The 20,349-nt window shown below is 40.0% G+C and overlaps 1 protein-coding gene across 12 annotated transcripts in view; it reads right to left on the minus strand.

Annotated features, from left to right (window-relative positions):
• The window catches only part of Ptk2 (protein tyrosine kinase 2), a 201,556-nt gene that overhangs the window by 55,590 nt on the left and 125,617 nt on the right, over window positions 1–20,349 (minus strand). For all 12 annotated transcript variants that reach the window (XM_052161699.1, XM_052161707.1, XM_052161701.1 and 9 more), the window contains 3 exons: window positions 10,291–10,347; window positions 7,867–7,964; window positions 2,652–2,736 (listed from right to left, as the gene is read on the minus strand). In XM_052161699.1, coding sequence (XP_052017659.1) covers window positions 2,652–2,736; window positions 7,867–7,964; window positions 10,291–10,347 — 240 coding nt within the window. The remainder of the gene's footprint in view (window positions 1–2,651; window positions 2,737–7,866; window positions 7,965–10,290; window positions 10,348–20,349) is intronic.

Genomic DNA, 20,349 nt, shown 5'->3' on the forward strand with positions numbered 1-20,349 from the left:
TACAAACAAGTTACACGGCACCATGAGGACACCAGATAAAACCCATTCTAGAGAGAAAATATGGTAGAAAAGGGGCCCTTAGAGCTATACCCACCAGCAACCACAGGGACTTCTATCTTGAAGATAAATAGTGCCAACACCTACCACTGTGGCCTTGTTCTCCTGAGTACAAATGGCTACTCTCAGGCCCCTAATAAAGACCAGTTCTCACATGATCTGAAGAAGTATATGAAAGAGAAACCCTAGATGCTGTCTGGCTGCAATGTTGTACTATGACTAAACACTTCCTTTCAGAAGGAACCCATGTCAAGTGATATTACAGAAGTCACAGGGCTTGACCACCTTAGTGAGCCAAAGAGGACCCAGAATGTACTGTATACACATGTATGGCACAAAACCATTCATGATTTCTACAACTCTCTAGCATCAGAACAAAAGCTAACCTTAAGAAAGTTGCAGAACCTTAAAAGAAACTCCAAGTTTTAAAGGCAACTACTTGGAAACATAGGACTTCAGACTCCTAAAATGCAAAAACAAAAACAAAAGGATCTCAAGTGAAGAAATACCAGCAAGAGTATCTCTTTGTGAATGAGCATGCATATGTGAGAGCTGGTGTTCAGAAAGGACAGAAGAGGAAGTCAGATTCTCTTGAGCTAGGCATACTAGCAGTTGTGAACCACCTGATGTGGGTGCAGGACACTGAACCCAGGTCCTTTGCAAGCAGTAGTACATGCGCTTAACTGCTGAGCCACCTATCCAGCCCTTGCTTGTTTGTATCTAACATATAAAATATATAAAACTCAAAGTATATTACTAAGTTCTATATTGTTAAATTCAGGTCACTGCTTAATCACTGTTATTTTGTGAAATTTTTCTAGGTACCCAGGGCATCTGCTATCACCTCTGGCTTTCTATGACATCACAGATTATTGCTTTCTATGACATCACAGATCATTATCAGGACATTTTATTTGCTTTGAAATAATTAGTGTAGATAATACAGAGCACAGAATAAGGAGCTGAGGAGGGTCTTGCAGTCCCTGGGTGTCACACTACACTAGAAACCCCAGGTCAAGTTTAGCCTGTCACTTACCTATCCAGATAGTGGACAAAGCACTACCACTTGCTTATAAAGGAAGCTCACTGCAACCTTGCCTGCCTGTGCATTCTTTATGCACCGTCTATGTTTCTGTAGCACAGTGATGGGGCTGGAGAGCTGGGATGGAAGTCACATTGTCATCGAAGCTGAAATCTTTCCTATCTGGCCCACAACTTACATTTTCCTGGCCTAGGCCATCTCCCCTATCTTACCTATAGCCTGTTATTGCCTGTGTGTGTGTGTGGGGGGGGTGCAATTTGTGGGTCAGCTACACTATATCTGTCATATTTCCTGAAGAAGCAGTGATCAAACCTTCCAAAGAAGAACAAGTCTTCATCTAACCTGGTTATTTCTTCAGAAATATATAACTGAGTTCTGTAGTAATGTCTTACAAAATAAGCACAGCAACTGCTGAGATAGATGTACTTGTGAAAAAGAGTTAATGTACAAAAACCTCTTCAAGGCAGGCAGGAAGCTAGGCAACTAGCTGTCTGTTGTTCTTTGGCCTACATACTCAAGAAATCAATTACCTAGATAAAAGTCACTGGCTGGGACTCTTTATTCTCAAGTCAAGAATTAAGGAATATGACTAGGAATACAGGTAATACGACATTACAGTGTGAATTACTCTGTGGTGACAGGCTAGATGGCCAGATGGCATGAACTATAAAGTAGAAAAGATGCATCCAATGTTTACACCCTTACATCACTGGGGTCCTAGACTATGGCAAACAGGCTGATTGCCTTCCCCAGGCCAAGCCCTACACTGATCCCTGTGCAGAGTGATGAGTACATAGCCCTTGTCCCCATAGAACTTAAAAGTCTAGGGGGAGAGATAGATAATAAGCACATGTGACCATTTTATGTATTTAAACAGGAGCTCTCAAAAGATGCAGAATGTGGCTCTGTGAGAATGACAGTGACTGGCAGGAGGCAGGAACTTGAAGGATAAGAATAGAGGTATCCTATGAGAGGAGAGGGAACATCAGGGTGTTTGATGTATACAGGCTAGACAAGATCCTATTCTTTACCACTACCCTTTGAGGAGAGAAGGCTTATAATGCACGGGTCATCTGAGACAGCCTTACCACCGGATGCACACACCTAGGCCAGAAGGCTTGAGTGGGGCGGTAGAAATCATTTCAAGCTAAAGTCACCCAGGAAGCTGTCTCAGGAAGCCTCTCCCGGGGTTTCTGTCTGATTACATAGGGCAGGAAGCTAGTCATTATCCTGACTCATCTGTAACTTGCTATAACTTTTGTCATAGTTACCTCTGTACTCATGGGAAGTGGCAGGATCTGGACTAGAGCCATTTATGTGAATGCAACAACTCCAGCCAAAGATGCTGAATTCTACCAGAAGTAAATAACAAAGGGGATGTGCCCTCTTCCTCTAGATATAAACATGCTTGCCTATGAAGATCTGTTAAATTTAGACATTAGTTTGCAAGGTGAATAATACTTATAAAAAAGTAAAAGCATCTTTCCTGCAAAGACAGCTAGATTTAGGTAAAAAGTCAAATTGAATTCCACAAAAGTTTCAACAAACTTACAGGCTTCTTGCAGGAACTTCTCTCTCACACTGTCCGAAGTACAGTTTTTACATGTTTTGATTGCAACAGCCAAAGCTGGATTCTCCTGTGTTAGGGAAATTACAGAATCACTCATACATGCAAAAAGGTTCTCTATATTAGTCAACACACACACACACACACACACACACACACACAGAGTTTTGTAACTGTGGACTTAAGGTCAGACAGAACTGTAAAATCAGAGTTAAGAATAGTCTGTATGAAATCAAAGAGTAAAATGGACACACATGTGAAATGCCACAAGCAAATCACTTATGCACGTACCAGATGCTGAGTATGTGCAATATGGTAGGTGCCGTTCTAGATTTGTGGGTCACACCAGTGAACAAACTGCTTTTAAAGGTTGGCTGGCATTCCAGTGCAAAACACCAATGATAAAGTCAGCTATTTCACAATATATTAGAACAGCAGTTTAGTAGATCAGGCAGGACACTGGAGACAAAGGGGTGTCAGCTACATGAGGAACACTTCACTGAACAGATGAGAGGAAGACAAAGCTCCCAAGAAGAGGGAGCCAGTCATAGTGAAGTGGGGAAGTTACATGCTGTTGAAGAAATGGTAAACATAGAAGCTCAAAGTATTTGGGGATGGGAGTGATGTAGCAAGACTGTAATAGCAGAGTGTAAAGGTATAAATACGGAGACAAGGGAACCTAGGAGCCAGAAAGGGGGGGGGGGGGGGGAGATGCATTTCCAGGCTAATATAAACACTTGGTTTTCATTTTAGGAGGATGAGAGCTTAGGTATGGTCTAGGAAGTTGAACCCACTGTCCAGGATAGTCTCAAATTAGGAGCAATCCTTACTGCGGCAGCCTTTCCATACTGAGATTGTAAGCATGAGCCACCATGACTAACTAAACCTGTAGCTTTGACCATCTGGGTATGGAAGGGGCACTCTAGCTCCATCTGCTGCTGGGAGATGATGTAAAAAGTGAAGTCAAGCAAGCAGCGTGGGATAGGTGGGACTGCTGGAACCTGGGCAACAAGCTATGGTTGCCTGGACAGTGAGCAACAACGGAAGTGGGTGGAAGGTTGGACATGTGCATTTTTTTCTCAATGTACAGCAAAGGTGTCACTTGGTTTGCTAGGAGAGAGTGAATTCAGGTTTTGACCAGAGGAATAATGTGGAAGGAGAAATGAGAAGTTGAAGGTGTCTAAATATGATAAGCAGGGACATTGTTGTGACAGCTAGGGCACCAGAGGCATTAGGACACTGATCACCAGAAGAGACAGTAGGTTCAGGACTATGCTTTGCAGCTCCACAGCAATAAAAAGTCAGAGAAAGAAGAGAAAACAGTGAAGGAGCCTAGGAAGGTATGTGCCACAGAACAGGAGAAACCCCAAGAAAATGTGTAGTTCTAAAAACAAGTTCAAAGGATGATGCTTAAAAGATAAAAGGGACATAAAAGAAGAAACGGTCTGTGGTTTTGAGTGAATCAAGGGCACAGTATGGATGAACATGGGCAGACATTATATTTGTCAAAAGCATTATTCACCTTACTTTATCTTATGCCTCACATTCTGTCACTAAGCAAAGAAAAGAGGAGGAAAGTGAAGTGGAGCAGTCAGGGCTTTCCAAAGGCTAGGCAAATGTCAAGTCACTCCATTGCCACTGTCTCTAACCCTAAGTCCTGGCCTTACCCTATGAAGTACTGATTAATAACCTAAGGACAGAAGCCACGATATAATGCTGGTATGAATTCCTTTCTTCCTAAGAACAGTGAGGTGTGAACTGTACTTCTGGGTTTCCAACGGGGCTGTGTGATCTGTGCTTGGTTTTCTCCGCCAGTTCTGAGCATTTCTGTGTTCTCTGTAGGTTTCACATTGGACTATGTTACCTTCCTCTTGAGAATGTATCACTGGGACCTAGGTCCTGCAGACTGAGCATCAGTTAAAAGAAGGAATAGTAGATGTTAGAAGGCACAGTGGGTGACACGCCATGCTGGTCAAGAAGCAGTTGCTTAAAAAGTGAATCACGGCAATTCATAGTCACCATAAGCACCAGTCACAGGCAGTAAGGACTAAACTTAAAGACAGCTGAAGAAAAAAGATTGCTTCGAGCCTTTTCAGTGTTGGAACATCCAGATTCAACCCCAGGTTCAAAACTCTCAAGCACTTAGCTAATTTACCTTGTGCCTTAGGACCTTCATTTTTTTTATTTTTTATTTTTTTTCTTCTCCGAGATAGGGTTTCTCTGTGTAGCTCTGGCTGTCCTGAAACTCACTCTGTAGACCAGGCTGGCCTCGAACTCAGAAATCTGCCTGCCTCTGCCTCCCAAGTGCTGGGATTAAAGGCGAGAGCCACTACCACCCGGCACCTTAGGACCTTCTGTCACTGACATGTTGAACTGGCACCTCTTGTCCTTACATTATATGTGAGCCCATATTCAGACAGTGGAGCTACTCACTCACAGAGTCTACTTACAGGTACAAAGTTATTTTTAAGGTAGCATGATCCAAAAGGAACTTTAGAGAGCACACTTGAGAATGATTTTATGTGCAATTTCATGAGGCAATGAGATATGTAAACCAATATCTTTCTGGATGTTTTTGTGAGGTAATTTTTGAAGGTCAAGGTTTGATTTTGCTATGTGACTAGGCTGCCTTGATCTTACAATCCCCCAGTCCAGCTTCCAAAATCCTGGGATGATAGGTGTGTGCCTCCCATCTGGCTCACCAAAGAGTTAGCATTCAGATTGTGAGTTGCCCTTTCCAATATGTAGGCTTCACCCAGAAGACTTTCACAAAGAGGTGGGAACTGAGATACTATCTTCTGACCTTAAACTGACTACTTTTGTCTTTCCTTTTGGACTATGGACAACATCATCAGTTCTTCTGAGTTTGCTAACCTGGGGTCCTGGAACTTGCTGGCTTCCATCACCACAGAAGCCAATTCCTTAACTCGTATCTACACAGGCTTTATTCTGTGCCTCTAGAAGACTGTCAAAGCTGTGTGTTCCATAGTCTTCTCTAGCTCTGAAATGAAACCACAGTCACAGCTGTTTAAAGAAGACATCTGGATGAAGCTTTAAACTTCTATTTCCCTTACCCTTATATCCAGCAATTTATGAGCAGGTCCTGCTGTTTTTGTACACAACACACATCCCACTGAAGTTGTTCTCTAGAGGACACTAGGTAGGATAGCCACTGCTGCCTTGCTACAATACCCTCTGCCACAACTCTGCACAAAGTAGGAAGTCATTTTTGAAATGCAAAATGGGTCTCCTCACAACACCCAACTCACTCACTCTCCTCTCGCTCTCTCTCTCTCTCATCCCCCCCAACCCCCCCCCCCCTTCAGGCTACAGACTCAGCCTTTCACCTGGGTCGGGTGCCTGGCCCCATCTGCTACACTCAAATTTCTCTCCTGTTACGACAGACATCAGAAAGGGATACCAAAGTAGATGGTCTCTGCTATTGTTCTGAGGATGGCAATTTTTGTTCATTTTGCAACTATAGTAAATATCAGACTGATGGTATAGGATTGTTATATCTAAAACAGATTCATTTTTTTTAAACAGGGGGGTACATGGAGAGAGTTTACCAATACTGCTGTGTGAGCGAGGTAAATAACAAGTCTGGGAATTTACTTATAAGAAGTTGTTAATAAAAAAAAAAAAAGGCAGACTACCTGATTTAGTAACAGAAACCCATGAGCCCCATTTCCTATCATCAGAGTCAGGCAGAGCTATGTCTAGGCTTAGATTTTCTACTAATTAAGACCCAGGCTGTATTTTGGCCTCAAAAGGCAGACAATGAAAATAAATACAGATATAGTTTTCTTGAAATTGATAAAAGAAAATAGGAAAAATGTATAATATATTGTCCAATTAGAGTTGTGTGAGAATTCTGACTGCTTGTGAGAAAACTACAAGAAAGCAAGTTAAGTCCTATGACCACTGTTTCTTGAAAACATAGGCTTTTTCTTTGAATGTGTTTTTGTTCTCCTCCCAGATATAACAGATAGAAGTGAATTTACTTCAGCTGTTGTCATTTATATGCCTCTATGAAAAACATGGTGTTGCCATGTGTGGCTTGTCCTTGTGACTGAACACCTTACTCATGTTATTCTTAACCCTTAAGAGGATATACTGTCTGATGCTCTGGATAAAGGTGGCTACTGCATGAGACTATAGTCTGCCTCATTTTAGGCCCAGCTCTCCTACCACCACCAAGCAGAGTGGTAAACAATATATTAGGTAATTCCATTTAAAAACAGAGGAAAGGCATCAGAATGGGAACTTCCACTTCCAACTACATGATAGGACAAGCGGGAAGCTTTTCCTTCTGTCTAGGTAGTTTATGAAAAAAGGCAACTATGGAAGCTCAGTGGAAAAGCAGTATCTCAAGTGTTCACACCAAGGATGTCACAACAGTCAATTTTCTGTGCTGTTATATCATCACAACCATCTGTGCACCTATCAACATTTTGTTTTCCAAAGTTTCTTCAATAAATATATGCTGAAATTCTAAAACACAAAGTTAAAAAGAAAAGAGACAAAATGAATGCCACTGGTGATACAGAAATCTTGGCTAGGAGGCATGTAACATGAAGAGTACTTGAAAAATCGAGAGTCAAAAAGTTAAGCATAGCTACTACATGAGGAAGCTGCTTATATCAATGTTCACTGCAACACTCAATAACCAGAAAGTAGAAACATTCTAGGCACTCAGTAAGTGGAGAATAGACAAAGGGGGCATAGAGCGACAGTTCATGTGTTAATAAGACCTGTTCTCTTCCAGAGGACTCAGCTTTGATTCCCAGAATCTACATGTCAGTTTACAATTGTTCAAAATCCTCTTCTGACCTCCTTAGACAACAGTAAAGCATGGTAGACATATGTACATGCAGGCAAAACACTCATACACATAAAATGAATTACTTTAAAAAGGATGCATAAAAGGTGGTAAATGTATATAAATGAATATTATAAGGCAATGAAGGGGAAGAAGATTGCATACTATATGATCCCATTTATATAAAATATCCTCAGCAGGGAAACTGAGAGGCAGAAAGAAGACAACAGTATTTGTTGAATGGGTATCAAGTTTTTGAGGTGAAGAAGAGTTCTAAAATTGACTGTGGTAAAATGTTGCACAATTCTGTAAACACTAGCTTTACATACTTAAATAATCAAAAATCAATCTTGATTTCTGGTAGTGGTAAAGACTTACTGGGCTCAGGTACACGCCTTGATGTACATCTCCAAACTGACCTTCTCCAATACAGCGTCCAAGTTCTATTCTTTCTCTCTGAATCTCATAATCCCTGGCTGCAAAACATGGCCCACATATAAATAAACTGGCACAGAATTTGAAATGTGAATATAGCACAATAGATACATTTATCTAATTATCATTCGTGAATACATTTTCATTTGCATCATATCAACATAAAAAATGTTTGAGTGGAACCCTCTTAAACATTATTTTAAAGACTATTAGTAATCAGGTATGGCAGAACTATCAAACAGTGAGTTTGACTGATGGTAGATTTTTATTTTTAGCCCATTTTGTGCTTGGAAATCTGATTTATCTGATGATTTTCTAAATAATTGCTCTAAATACTACATTATATATATATTTAATAATCACTATTGGTTTAGGTATTAATATATAAAGGCTCTAAAATTATTTAAAGCAATTATTTTTTAAGTAATTGCAATTTTTAAGTACAGAATCAACATTAAACTTTTTAAGTAAACTAGACTTTTGAAAGTTTAAGAGTTTTCCACTTCATTTTAATCCTATCTCTAGATTATTTATGGAGCTAAAAGAGTTTAAAGAGGTAGTTTCCAGAATTAATTTCAAATGACTTTGAATTGAATATATCTTCACAAGCATCTGAGAGTATGTGCTCCAATTAAGACATCAAATCAAGTTACACTGAGTTATTTACCACATGGAAATAAAGTACCTATTAGGAATGCACAAAAGCCAAATTCTAGTTGGATTAGATATCCAGTTTTGGGCTACTTCAGGCATGAGAATCACCCCATGCCTCCCCTGCATATGTTCCATCTCTGGTGTCACCAACACAACAGCAATTGTCAACAGATACCTGGGTTAGAAAACTAAAACAGACAGATCACCCCCAAGTTTTAGACAGCTGTTTTCCTTCCTCTTTAAAATCGATTTAGCCAGTAACTCCACTGATTTAACAGTATGAGTAAACCAATGACGAGTTTGAAAACATATTAACTGAAACTGAAACACCCCCATCACTCCACTGTGACAATTGCAAGCAAATGCAGTTATATCAAAGGATCCTGTTACCTTCATCTATTCCATAGCTTTCTGTATTGCAATTAAGAGAGAGGAAAAAAAGTGGAAGACCTTGCTTAGAAATTACTAATAGCAATGAGATTAACAATAACAAACTTGGAGAGTACATTTCAATAATATTTACTTAATTACTTTAAGCACAAATGAATAAAAAAGAAACTAAACACACATAATAACCAACCATCTTTGAGTTAATTCAAAGACATTTAAATATCTATTCCATAAATTCTGGATAAGAGATGTTTGTATTTCCTAGTCAATTATAAGTAACAAAGTCACAAATGTGGGCTCTCTGAAGAAATGGAGAAATGACTAAAGGCTAGTCAAAATGGTAAATTCAAGTTGAACTCATTGTCTTAAGTTACTGTTTGCAGCCCAAACCTATGTACTGCATCTCCATTCCTTCACCCAGATGTTAAAGCTGGCTACAAAATCAACTCAAGCAAATCAGTGGCCTTGCTATACTCAAAGGATAAGCAGGCTGAGAAAGAAATTAGGGAAATGACCCCCTTCACAATAGCCACAAATAGTATAAAGTATCTTGGGGTGACTCTTACCAAACATGTTAAAGGGACTCTTAAAAGGTAGGTGGACATGAGCAGGGAACTATAGGCCTCAGAAGCCTGCCTGTTTTCTCTTTATTTTGGTACTATCTCTCTAATGCATACAGAAAATCCAAATAAGGACACTTTAAAAATACTCCACAAGAGAATACATGAAATACATGAAACCAGGTCATTTGGACTTAAAGTTAATTTTTAAGGCCTAGATGTGGGGCTTAATTAATTGATTGATTTATACACCAAAGTGAAAACTCAAGGACTTATCCAATTCAATATATAGGGGCAATATACTCCCAGGCAGGTCTAGGGCATGCAGATTTTCCTCCACCAATATGGTGCACAATCACTGTGGAAAAGGGCATGTTGACATTTCCAAACTAGTGAATAGCAATGAAGATAATTTTACAGAGAAAAGCAAGTTATTCAATAAGTGTATATACACATTTAAACTTGAAATAATATTCCACTCAATGTGAGTACATATACATTTAAACTTGAAATAACACTCATTTTTTATTAAGGCAAAATAATTAATGAAGACTACATTATCATAGAGCCAGAAAATAATATGACAAAAAAAATCTATAATTAAATGAAAATAATTAAATGAATAGAACATTTCAAGCTTCTGACTTTATGGTAGGCATAAAGAATTCTACCTAAAAGTTGATAGAACATTTATTTCTGTTAGGTGCTCAAATAACAGATATGCTCTAAAGCTCTCATTGTGGGGAGCAAGCAGCCTACTTACTCGAGGGCATGGTGTATGTGTCTTCCTCATCGATGATCTCAGCATAGTCATCTGTCTCTATTTGGAAGGAAACAAGACAGGTTGGGTGAATTAACACACTTGACCAATTGACCTTCAACATAATTTCAAACAGGATTCTGTGCCACAAACCCACAATGGGCAAATGGACTTCTCAGAATACTAGGATTCATATCTGGCTCACATGTAATTATAAAAAGAAAAGTGACATTGTGGCCCAACATGTCATCACACACACACTTGTTTATCAGAAGGCAAACAGGCTAATAATCCTTATGGAAACCAGTAGGATGTTAATTAAGCACTACAAAATTCAAAGGAGATGCCTGCTTAGTCCAATGCTCTCCTTCAACTACAGCAAATCACATCTAAACCACACTGAGGCGCGGTGGGAATTCCCACAGGTGACACAGATACCTGCAAATGGAGTCCATTTCACTCCATTTATCCTGCCAGGACAACTCTGAGGTTCTCAGGAACACATAGTGACCCAATTTCTGAGGTAGTTTATTGCATTTATTCTGGGTTAAAACAAACAAACAAACAAACCAACCACACAATCCAAGAATTTATCTTTTGGTGCCTTTTTACCCAGGAAAAAGTTCTAGTAAAAAGATTAAGAACAAACAAACTGCATGTTAAACTGAGCTACTTTTGAGATAAGGTGTATATATTCATGCTTCCACTAATCCCTTTTGGTAATTGTAGCAGCTTAACCCTCATGGTAGTACTGGGAAAGTTAAAAGAACACTTGTGGAGAAAACTGCCACTGCTGAGTAAGTAATACCAGTGCTGGGAAGGCAGTTAGGATTCTGGTTGACTCCCTCAGGAGAAGACTTTCACCTGCTAAGCCTCTCTGAAAGCTGGATAGGACTTGCAAGCTGATGATAAATCTCTCAGAGAGCTAGCTTGACACCTACACTGCAAGTGCCTTCTCCTCTCCACCACTGAGATCAAAAGCACACAAGCCAAGGAAAGACCAGAAAGCACTCTTTCGAGTGTTGAGGATACTGCCACTGCATGTGCTGCAACAGGATAACCACTGCCACCAAACCTCTAAAGCAATGGTTCTCATTGTTGGTCATGGCACCCATAGGTGTCAAGGATCAGATATTTACATTATGCTTCCCAACAGTAGCAAAATTATAGTTACTAAGTAGCAATGAAAAATCTTATGGCTGGGGATTACCACAACATGAAAAACTGTATTAAAGGGTTGCACAGTTAGGACAGTTTAGAACCACCGCTCTACAGGGAACAATACGGTTCTGAATGTGTAGGCAGCACTGAAAGGGATTAAAAATTAAAAAAAAAAAATTCTGGCTGGGGAAAAATATCAACTTTCCTAAATTACAGGTACATACTCTATAATATCCTCACATGTTTATAAGCATTGTCTATATAGAATTAAATCAAAACATTTTTGATATTTAGTTTTTTATTTTTGCTTTGTTTTTCAAGACAGGGTTTCTCTGTCTTGGCTGTCCTGGACTCTCTTTGCAGACCAGGCTGGCCTCAAACTCACAGAGCACCTGTGCCTCTGCCTCCCAAGTGCTGAATTAAAAGAATGTGCCACCATGCTGGACTTAATTTAGTTTTTAAAAATCTTATGTGCATGGACATTTTGCCTTATCTGTATGTTTGGTGCCCATAGAGGTCAGAAAAAGGCATCAAATGCCAGAATTGGAGTTACAAATGGTTGTGAGCAGTCATGTAAGTGCTGGGAATCAAATCTATCCTCTACAAGAACAGTCAGGGTTAACCTCTGAGCCATCTCTCTAGTCCCTAAAGCAAAATTTTAATAAACCTGAAATGCAACCTTCTCTTGGCTCCCTTACTGGGTTCTCAGATATTTGATACCCAGTAGGCCTGCCACTTTGCTTTTGTGTATGACAGCCAATAAAAGAAAAGCTGGAGGCTGGAGGGAGCTGCTCTCTAAAAGCCATGACCAGGTAAGAAGGTGTCTACTCCAATAGCTGAGCCATGGAATCAACATAGCACTCAGATTGGTCTCTGCCAATTGCTTTCTGTTCATTATGTAATATAAGAGACTTAATCAGCACTATACACCCGAATGCCCAAAGCCACTGCAGCACAAATTCCTGGGTAACAGAAGACCACAGCAAGCTCATCCCAAAGTGAATCCTCTCAGGTAACTGGAGTCTACTGTCTGAATGAAGGGTATGAAACAGAAGATGACTCTGATAGCAGTGACTGAGTCTTACTATGTCCTAAAAAAGGCTCATGTGGGCACACAGCTAGTTTTGGTTTCTGCTACCATAACTTGCTTCAATCCCTATTCCTTATTCTTAATTCTCTAATTGTTCTTTAAGTACCATATATTAGTTTGCTACTTTGTCACCCATATGCCACCTCTCCAGAGCAGAGGCTACTGGAGCAGTGTCCCCAGGTGTCCCTTTTCTCTTCAGTGTCCTCCACATCAAGCACAGTATCGGACACAATGCACATGCTCAGAAGCTATGTGCTAAACAATGAGGATGAATGCACATGGTAACAGTTAGTACTGTGTATTCCCAGGACTTGAGAAACTTATGCAGGGTCACAGAGACAACAAACAGCAGGGCATGCTGTACCTGTCTGTTTACCTGCCTATGCCAAAGCCATGCCTTCATGTATATGAGAGCAGTATGCAGCTGTGGGGTTATGATAATAGGAAATGATGTTGACAGGGACTGAGAAATGGCAGGCATTTCTAATGCTACTGTTCACAAGGACTGTCTTAGGACCTGAAGATAAGTAGTTCCTGTTTTTAGATCCTTTCAGACAGTCTTCCTTTAACTCAAGTACCTCCAAAACAAGTTCATATCACACGCCCCACACGCCCCAGGACATAACAATCTTGAAACAATTAAGAAGGCAAAAAATGGAAATGACTTATATATACAGCAGGCCCAGCATCAATATGGATTTGGAAAAATAATATCATCTACATTTCAGTTAGTTCACAAAATCATAAGAAAGGACACATACATTATCCATGCCAGGCATAGTGGCTCACTCCTGAAATGGCAAGGCATTAGGATCATTGGGAGGTCAAGGCAGTAGGGATCATTCATGAGTTTAAGGCTAGCCTGGGCTATAGAGTGAGACTTCACATCAAAACAAAACCCCCAAAACAAAAACTAAAACATAAAGGCTTTGTATATTTTCTAGAAAGTTATTTGAGGAAAATCTCTGCTGACTTATGAGAGCTGTATTTGTGCTTTATGGGTTGATACACACAGGACACACTACGGCAAGTTTGTTATCTTTAAGGATTGTAGGACATACGGAGGCCAGTCAGAAAACGATCCCTGAATAATGGCATCACAGGAACAACACAGGAAGTCAAAAAGGATCTGGGCACCAAAATAAGAAAGAATTGGGGGATAAAGACTGGACAGTGCTGTGACTAGTAACATAGCTCTCAGAATATGTTTGTTCACATGCTCTCAACATAACTCACAAAGGCTTAGCTCTAAGATGTGGCACATCAGCTTTTATTATCTTTCAAAGTTATTTGGAATGTCTCAAGGTGTGTTAGCCCATGCCTTTGATCCAGCACTCAAGAATTCAAGGCCAGTTTGGTCTACATAGTGAGTTCGAGGACAGTCATAGCTACACTTAAACACACACATACACACACACACACACACACACACACACACACAAAGTGTTTGGACCTATACTTCTGAGACCAGATAACCTTCTGCTTTGAGACTATCAAAACATGTATTTTGAAGCACAATTATGCTCCAGAGACATTCACAGAAAAGTTCATCAGACATGTAAACTTGGCAGACAATTTTGGGATCATAGGCCATAAATTCAAGGCTCAAAAGTCAGCTATATATGCCTGTCATCCCAGCTATGCCTGAGCCTAAGGTGGGAGGATCATTTGGGGCCAACCTGGGGAACACAAGCAATACTTTGCCTCAAAAAAATAAAATAAAATAAAAAGGGGGTAGGGCTGGGAATATAGCACAGTTAGTATACCTAGCAAGCATACACAAGGCCCCACGTTTAGTCTCCAGTACCTCATGAAACTAGGCACAAAGGCACACACCATAACCTGAGCATTCAAAAGTTGAAGACAGGAGGATTAGAAATTCAATGTTATCCTTGGTTACATACCAAGTTGGACACCAGCATGGGCTGGACATCTCTATCTCAAAAATAGGAAGAAATAACTTGGAAAAATACAAATAATTATTATAAAAACAATAATTTCTAAATATTAAAATATTATTTTGATTTGTTATGTTTCAGTATCACAATATGAAAGGGAAGAAGGTAATAGCTCAGAATCAGAGACAAGTTCTCATGTTACAGCACAGTGAAAGGAGACAAAACAGTGGTATCACAGGGTGACACACACCCTGGCACACATGTCCTTGAAGTTGCATGACTGGGCCTGCCTGGAGTTTGTGAGGGCTGCCCTGGTGTAGCTTGGATACTGTCCTTGGGTCTGTAGAGAAAAGCAATGTACAAAAGCCCGAGCTCGGAATTTCCCTCAGAAACTGAAACTGTGATTCCTGATGCATTGGGTAGGACACAGCTCTGCCTCAATCTCTTCCTAAGCCTCAGGAGGCATGTCTGCTAGAGCAGGAAGGCACCCAAAACTCTGACAACTGTTCTCCTGACTGGCTTTCCTGCTGCTCTTGGGGCTTGGAAGGTGGCTCATGCGTGTGCATGTACTTTACCATCAAGGCCATGCACTAATGCTGTCACAGGGGCTAGCTCATTTAGATAATTCAGGAGGACTAAGCACCCCCAGGGTCTTATCTTGCCAGGGTTAACATATTATTAACTCTGCAGAAACCAAACATATAACATCACAAAGAGGGCTTTTTCTAGGAACCACAAGGCCATTTTACTCAAAATCTTAGCCAACTACATGGCTTATACCAGGGAGTGAAATACTTCTGTAAGAGGTCAGGCAAGAAGAAATATTTTACAACTGTACTCCTGTGGCAAGGACTTGGCTTTGCTGTTCACACCACAGCCTTGGGTGGACAGGCGCCAAGCCGACAAATGTGTGAGGCTATGTTGTAACCAAACTGTTTACTTATGGACACTCTAGTTTCAGTTCCTCATTTTTTTTAAATATTTATTTTATTTATACGACTATACTGTAACTATCTTCAGACGCACCAGAAGAGGGCATCAGATTATATTACAAATGGTTGTGAGCCACCATGTAGTTGCTGGCTCCACATTTTAATGCTAGCATTAAAACATTGTTATCTCAGGAGGCAACACTAGAACAGATGAGCCTTAGTTTCTTACGAACCCTGGCCAAGACCATGACTCTGTTACTACCTATAAAATGGAACACAGCCTGGCTCTAGCTAAATCAGTACCAGGAACTTAAATGTACACATGAATGTTTGCATTGCACCCATCTGTGGTAACCAATGCTTGTCTATAGTTGTCTGCATCTGTGCTTAGCAGTCATCCTCACAATGACCAATGGGGCCTTTTCTCATGGGAAAGCAGGCTGCTAAGGTCACTTCCAAGTCAGGTGGTGACAGAATGGACCAGTAGAGGAGGCAGAACCTGGAGCCTCACTTCTAGTCTCTAATGGTTGATGTTTCCATCTGTCAACTACGCAGCCTGATGAGGTGAAGGAGGGTTGGCAGGTAGTCAGAAAGCACAGGGTAACAGGAACTGACACCTGACTTCCACAGAGCACCCCGGAAGTGAAGCTCCACACTGGCTTCCAATTCCACAAGGAGAACATTCTTCCCTGGAGTTCCATGGACCTGTATGCTCATACTCTGCAGATTAACATCTAGCAGTAAAAACCTCCACTGAAGGTATTCTGTCACTTAACCACAACGAAAAATACTAATTTCCCTCTATTTTAGTTTATAAAACTTATCTTCTGGAATTAATACACCAAATTTTGTGCAGGAACAACACAAAGCAGACAAAAACCCTAACACAAAGTAATTTTAAAATATATTAAATACTGAGGAAAAAGTAATCATTATAGTTCTAGTGTTTCCTTGATTATTGCAGTTAAGCAACTGTTAAAGAACACCGTGTTTGCTTTTTAGTACCTCATTCATAAATTAAGAGTTATTATACATGCACCACATGATTATCTCACAGCAGTAACACGAATGTGAAAATAAATATTACCGTCCCCACTAATTTCATCTGCAGATCCAGGTGGCATGCAAAGGAAAAAGCAGGGAACAAAGGGTAGGAGGGACAGGAAGGAAGGAGAAAAGAGAAGGAAACAACTATTAAAATGACAAGTAAATCAAAGCTTAAGGAAATAATAAAATCACCCCAAGGTTTATTCACAAGATTAAAAAAATGCACTACTAGTGTGTTTACTGGAGTTGAAAGCCATCAAGCAAAGTTTTAAGCTGCCAACAGATTTTACAGTTACACAGGAAAACAGTGGAGCTTAATTACTTTCTACCACATAGGCAAAAGTAATTTCACTGTCTTTCATTGTTAAATGTTAAATGAGCTTCCACTTTCCTTGAACATTTGTATCATTTCAGATACAAGAAACTCTTCACTACCCTGTAAGCAAAAGGGTCACCAGAAGATGAGCAGTGAACTGAATGAGGCAGTGAACTGAATTCCCTTGTGATAGATGCAGGCCTTGCCCACACTACCATAAAAGGCAAACATAGTTCTCAAGGTTTTGATGACAATTCAGATTCCCATTTGAATTCATACAAAACTACTAATTTTCAAGCATTTTTGAAAAAATGTTTTAATAATTATAACAAAAAACACTGTTTTACTAGAAAACCCTCTAAGTGGCCCAGCTGCCTCATTTATCCTGAACATCTGCCTCCCAGGACACAGAATGCAGACACCCAGGGCTCACATGGACCGTGTCCCACATGCTGTATTAGGAAACTCACAAGACCAGAAACAGGTCTTGACAACCCCTGTAGGAAAACAAGATAACAGAAATGGCACCAGGAAGCTACTTCATGTCCTGTCATGCATTTAAAAGCAGCAAAAGGTCAACAAAAAGATTGTCTAGTTAAGACAATGGCATAAATTATGTCAATTGCAAGACACAAAACCTGCCCCATCAAGTTATCACATCTGGACAGTGGACAGCACATACACTGATATTCAGTATAGCTACTGACTGCTTGGGACAATCTAGGAGCATCTAGCTATAGTTAGTTTTATAAGGTGCCTTGGTTGACAGGAAAGCCTGTGTGAGTGCAGTGCAGTGCAGTACAGTGCAGTACCCGTTGGAGGAGGTTCAAGAGAACAGAAGACCAAAGGGAGAAAGCGCCTAGCTTTCTTAACTTTATGTTGGCAGTGATTGACTCCTTTACAAAGAGGCAAAAGAAGAAAGAGAAAAACAGAAATTATTTCAATACAAACCCCCCAACCAACTAATCTTAAAACTTTAACTATAAAAACAAATACAAAATTGAAATGCTCTTATTACTATCACTGACTTGTAGCTTCAAAACAATTGTTTTACTAAAGATTAACACTAGACATAAACCAAACGAAAGCAAACGACAGTGATGAGCTCTTCAGGTCAGCCAAGTAACAAATAACACAGCTAAAAATAAAACGGGGGTATGGAGACATGTATAACAAAATACATACATACATACATACATACATACATACATACATACATACATACTAATGAATAACTTTAGGCTCAAGAACAGTCTATGCATTTGTAAACATTTAATATTTGTCCATAAATAAAGAAATCTTAGAAAACTGTTAAGAATTTTATGAGCAGTTAAGATCAGGACTATGTTGACATAAACTGATGACGACGACGAGGATGTCCAACTATAGAAGATGCAAAGCTGCCACCATCTATCCACTCATTTGTCCACCATGTGCTTAAACTTATGATGAGGGACCCACTCTCTCTGTGAAGCAGGAAGACACAGAGTACTGCCATTGCGGTAGGTACACTACGGCAATGGCAGTAGAGCACACATGTCAGAAGCAAGCACACAGAGTGTGACAGTGCACACTATGGTGACATGAGTAACAGTTCTGACTTGAATGTGGGCCCAATGAAGGTTAAAATAATTTGGCCATCAAGAAGACAATAATCTGGGGCTGGAGAGATGGCTCAGAGGTTAAGAACACTGATTGTTCTTCTTGAGGTCTTGAGTTCACTTCCCAGCAACCACATGGTGGCTCACAACCACTTGTAATGAATTTGATGTTCTCTTCTGCTCTGTCTGAAGGCCGTGATGGTGTAACTCATATGCATGAAATAAATAAATCTTACAAAAAAAGAAGGCAATAATCTCACTATTAACATACTAGGGAAATGAGAAGAACTAAAATGTACAAAATAGCAGTATTTTTCAAGAGGCATGTTTTGAGTTCAGTGACCGTTTCTGACTATATCATCTGAGTGCTTGGTCTTAGTTTCTAGACTTCCTACATCATAGCTCTGGCCAGATAATAAAACGGTCCATTTGATGCTGGGTGTATTACAGACTAAGGTGGGAGGGAGACACTCAGGATCAAAGACCTATGGGGGACAATCCTGCATTAAACTAGTATGGGCTAAACAACATCTGTCAGTATTAATTTCCTGATATTGAGACATATACTCTATCTACCTAAGAGGATGTCTGAAGCCAGATATGGAGGTAAATGCTTATAATCTCACAGCTTTGGGTGGAGGCAAAAGGATCAGGAGTTGAAAGTCTGTCTGGGCTACATAGGACCCCATCTCAAAAAACAAAAAGAAAAATTAAAAAAAAAAAGCCAAAACTAAATAAAATAAAAATTGAGAAAAAAATGCCTACATTTTAAACTCATGATTCTTAAAACCATTCTCTAAGAAAGTATGGTAAGAAAATAAATAAAAATAAAATTAAATAAACAAACAAACAAAAGAAGCCTGGCAGCCTGAATTCAGACAGCAGCTCTCCTACTCACACAGATAGTTTACACTTCTTGGGGAGGAACCACTGCCCAAGTCTAGCTTTTCTCGGTTCTTTATTATATAGTCTATTTCTGGGCAGGTAAATATTCTTTATCTTGACTGAAAAAGAAGCAGTTTTTAAAATGTGCTTCTTAATACTGAGTTTAACCTGCTTCATATAAAAAAGGCGAGGCTTCTTAACTTACAGAAGATAATTATTTTTGCTGCATGCTTTGAACATCTACAGTGGCTTAGACATATTGTATAGGAGACAGTGTTAAGCAAAATAAAGCCATGGACTTAGGACTTAGGTGTAGACAATTAGGATCTGCAATGTAATGAACTGGAAGGAGAAACAGAAGGCCAATGTAGAGGGAAGCCACTCAGGGCCAGGCATAGGCTCAGCAAAGGCACTAGGATTCAGCTCCAATGTGCTGGGCATGAGGTGCTCAATGAATTTCTAAGAGCTACAGACAAGCTACAGACTAAATTAAGCCATAAAGGAAAGAGATCATGCAAGGGAGATACAAAGACTGGCAGCAGTAATCCATGCACTCAGTACTGGTCCTTGACATGAAGAGTAGTGGGCAGCAACTGAGGCATCCTGTGGCCAAGATGCACTGAGCCCTCAAGAGGAGAATCCTGCTGGGGTGGGGGACAGGAGGGGGTTTGGATGGAACATCACACTGTCTTAATATTGTGGTGATAAATTATGCTGACAAATGGAAATTTAGGGGGGGAAGGTGTTTTGTAACCTCCTAATTATGGAGTTACAGGAATTTCAGGCTACAGTCCATTCCTGTGGGAAGTCAAGGCAGGAACTACTTGAAGAAATATTCATATATAGTCAAGAGCAGAGACAACGAATTTTTACATGCTCATTCTGATTAGTCCCCTTTCTCTATTTCTATAATTCAAGATGCAGATCTAGGGAATGTTGCTGCCCACAACGGGCATGACTTCTCACTTCATTGAACATAACTCAGACAGTTTTCCACAAGAATGCCAACTTGATATAAATAATCTTTCTTTATGACTTTCTTTCCAGGTGATTCTACACTGTGTTAAGCTGACAATTAAAACTAATCATCACAACCAGGCATGGTGGTGCACGCTTTTAATCCCAGCACTTT

The sequence above is a fragment of the Apodemus sylvaticus genome, chromosome 17 (assembly GCF_947179515.1).
Source record: "Apodemus sylvaticus chromosome 17, mApoSyl1.1, whole genome shotgun sequence".
Taxonomy (NCBI): domain Eukaryota; kingdom Metazoa; phylum Chordata; class Mammalia; order Rodentia; family Muridae; genus Apodemus; species Apodemus sylvaticus.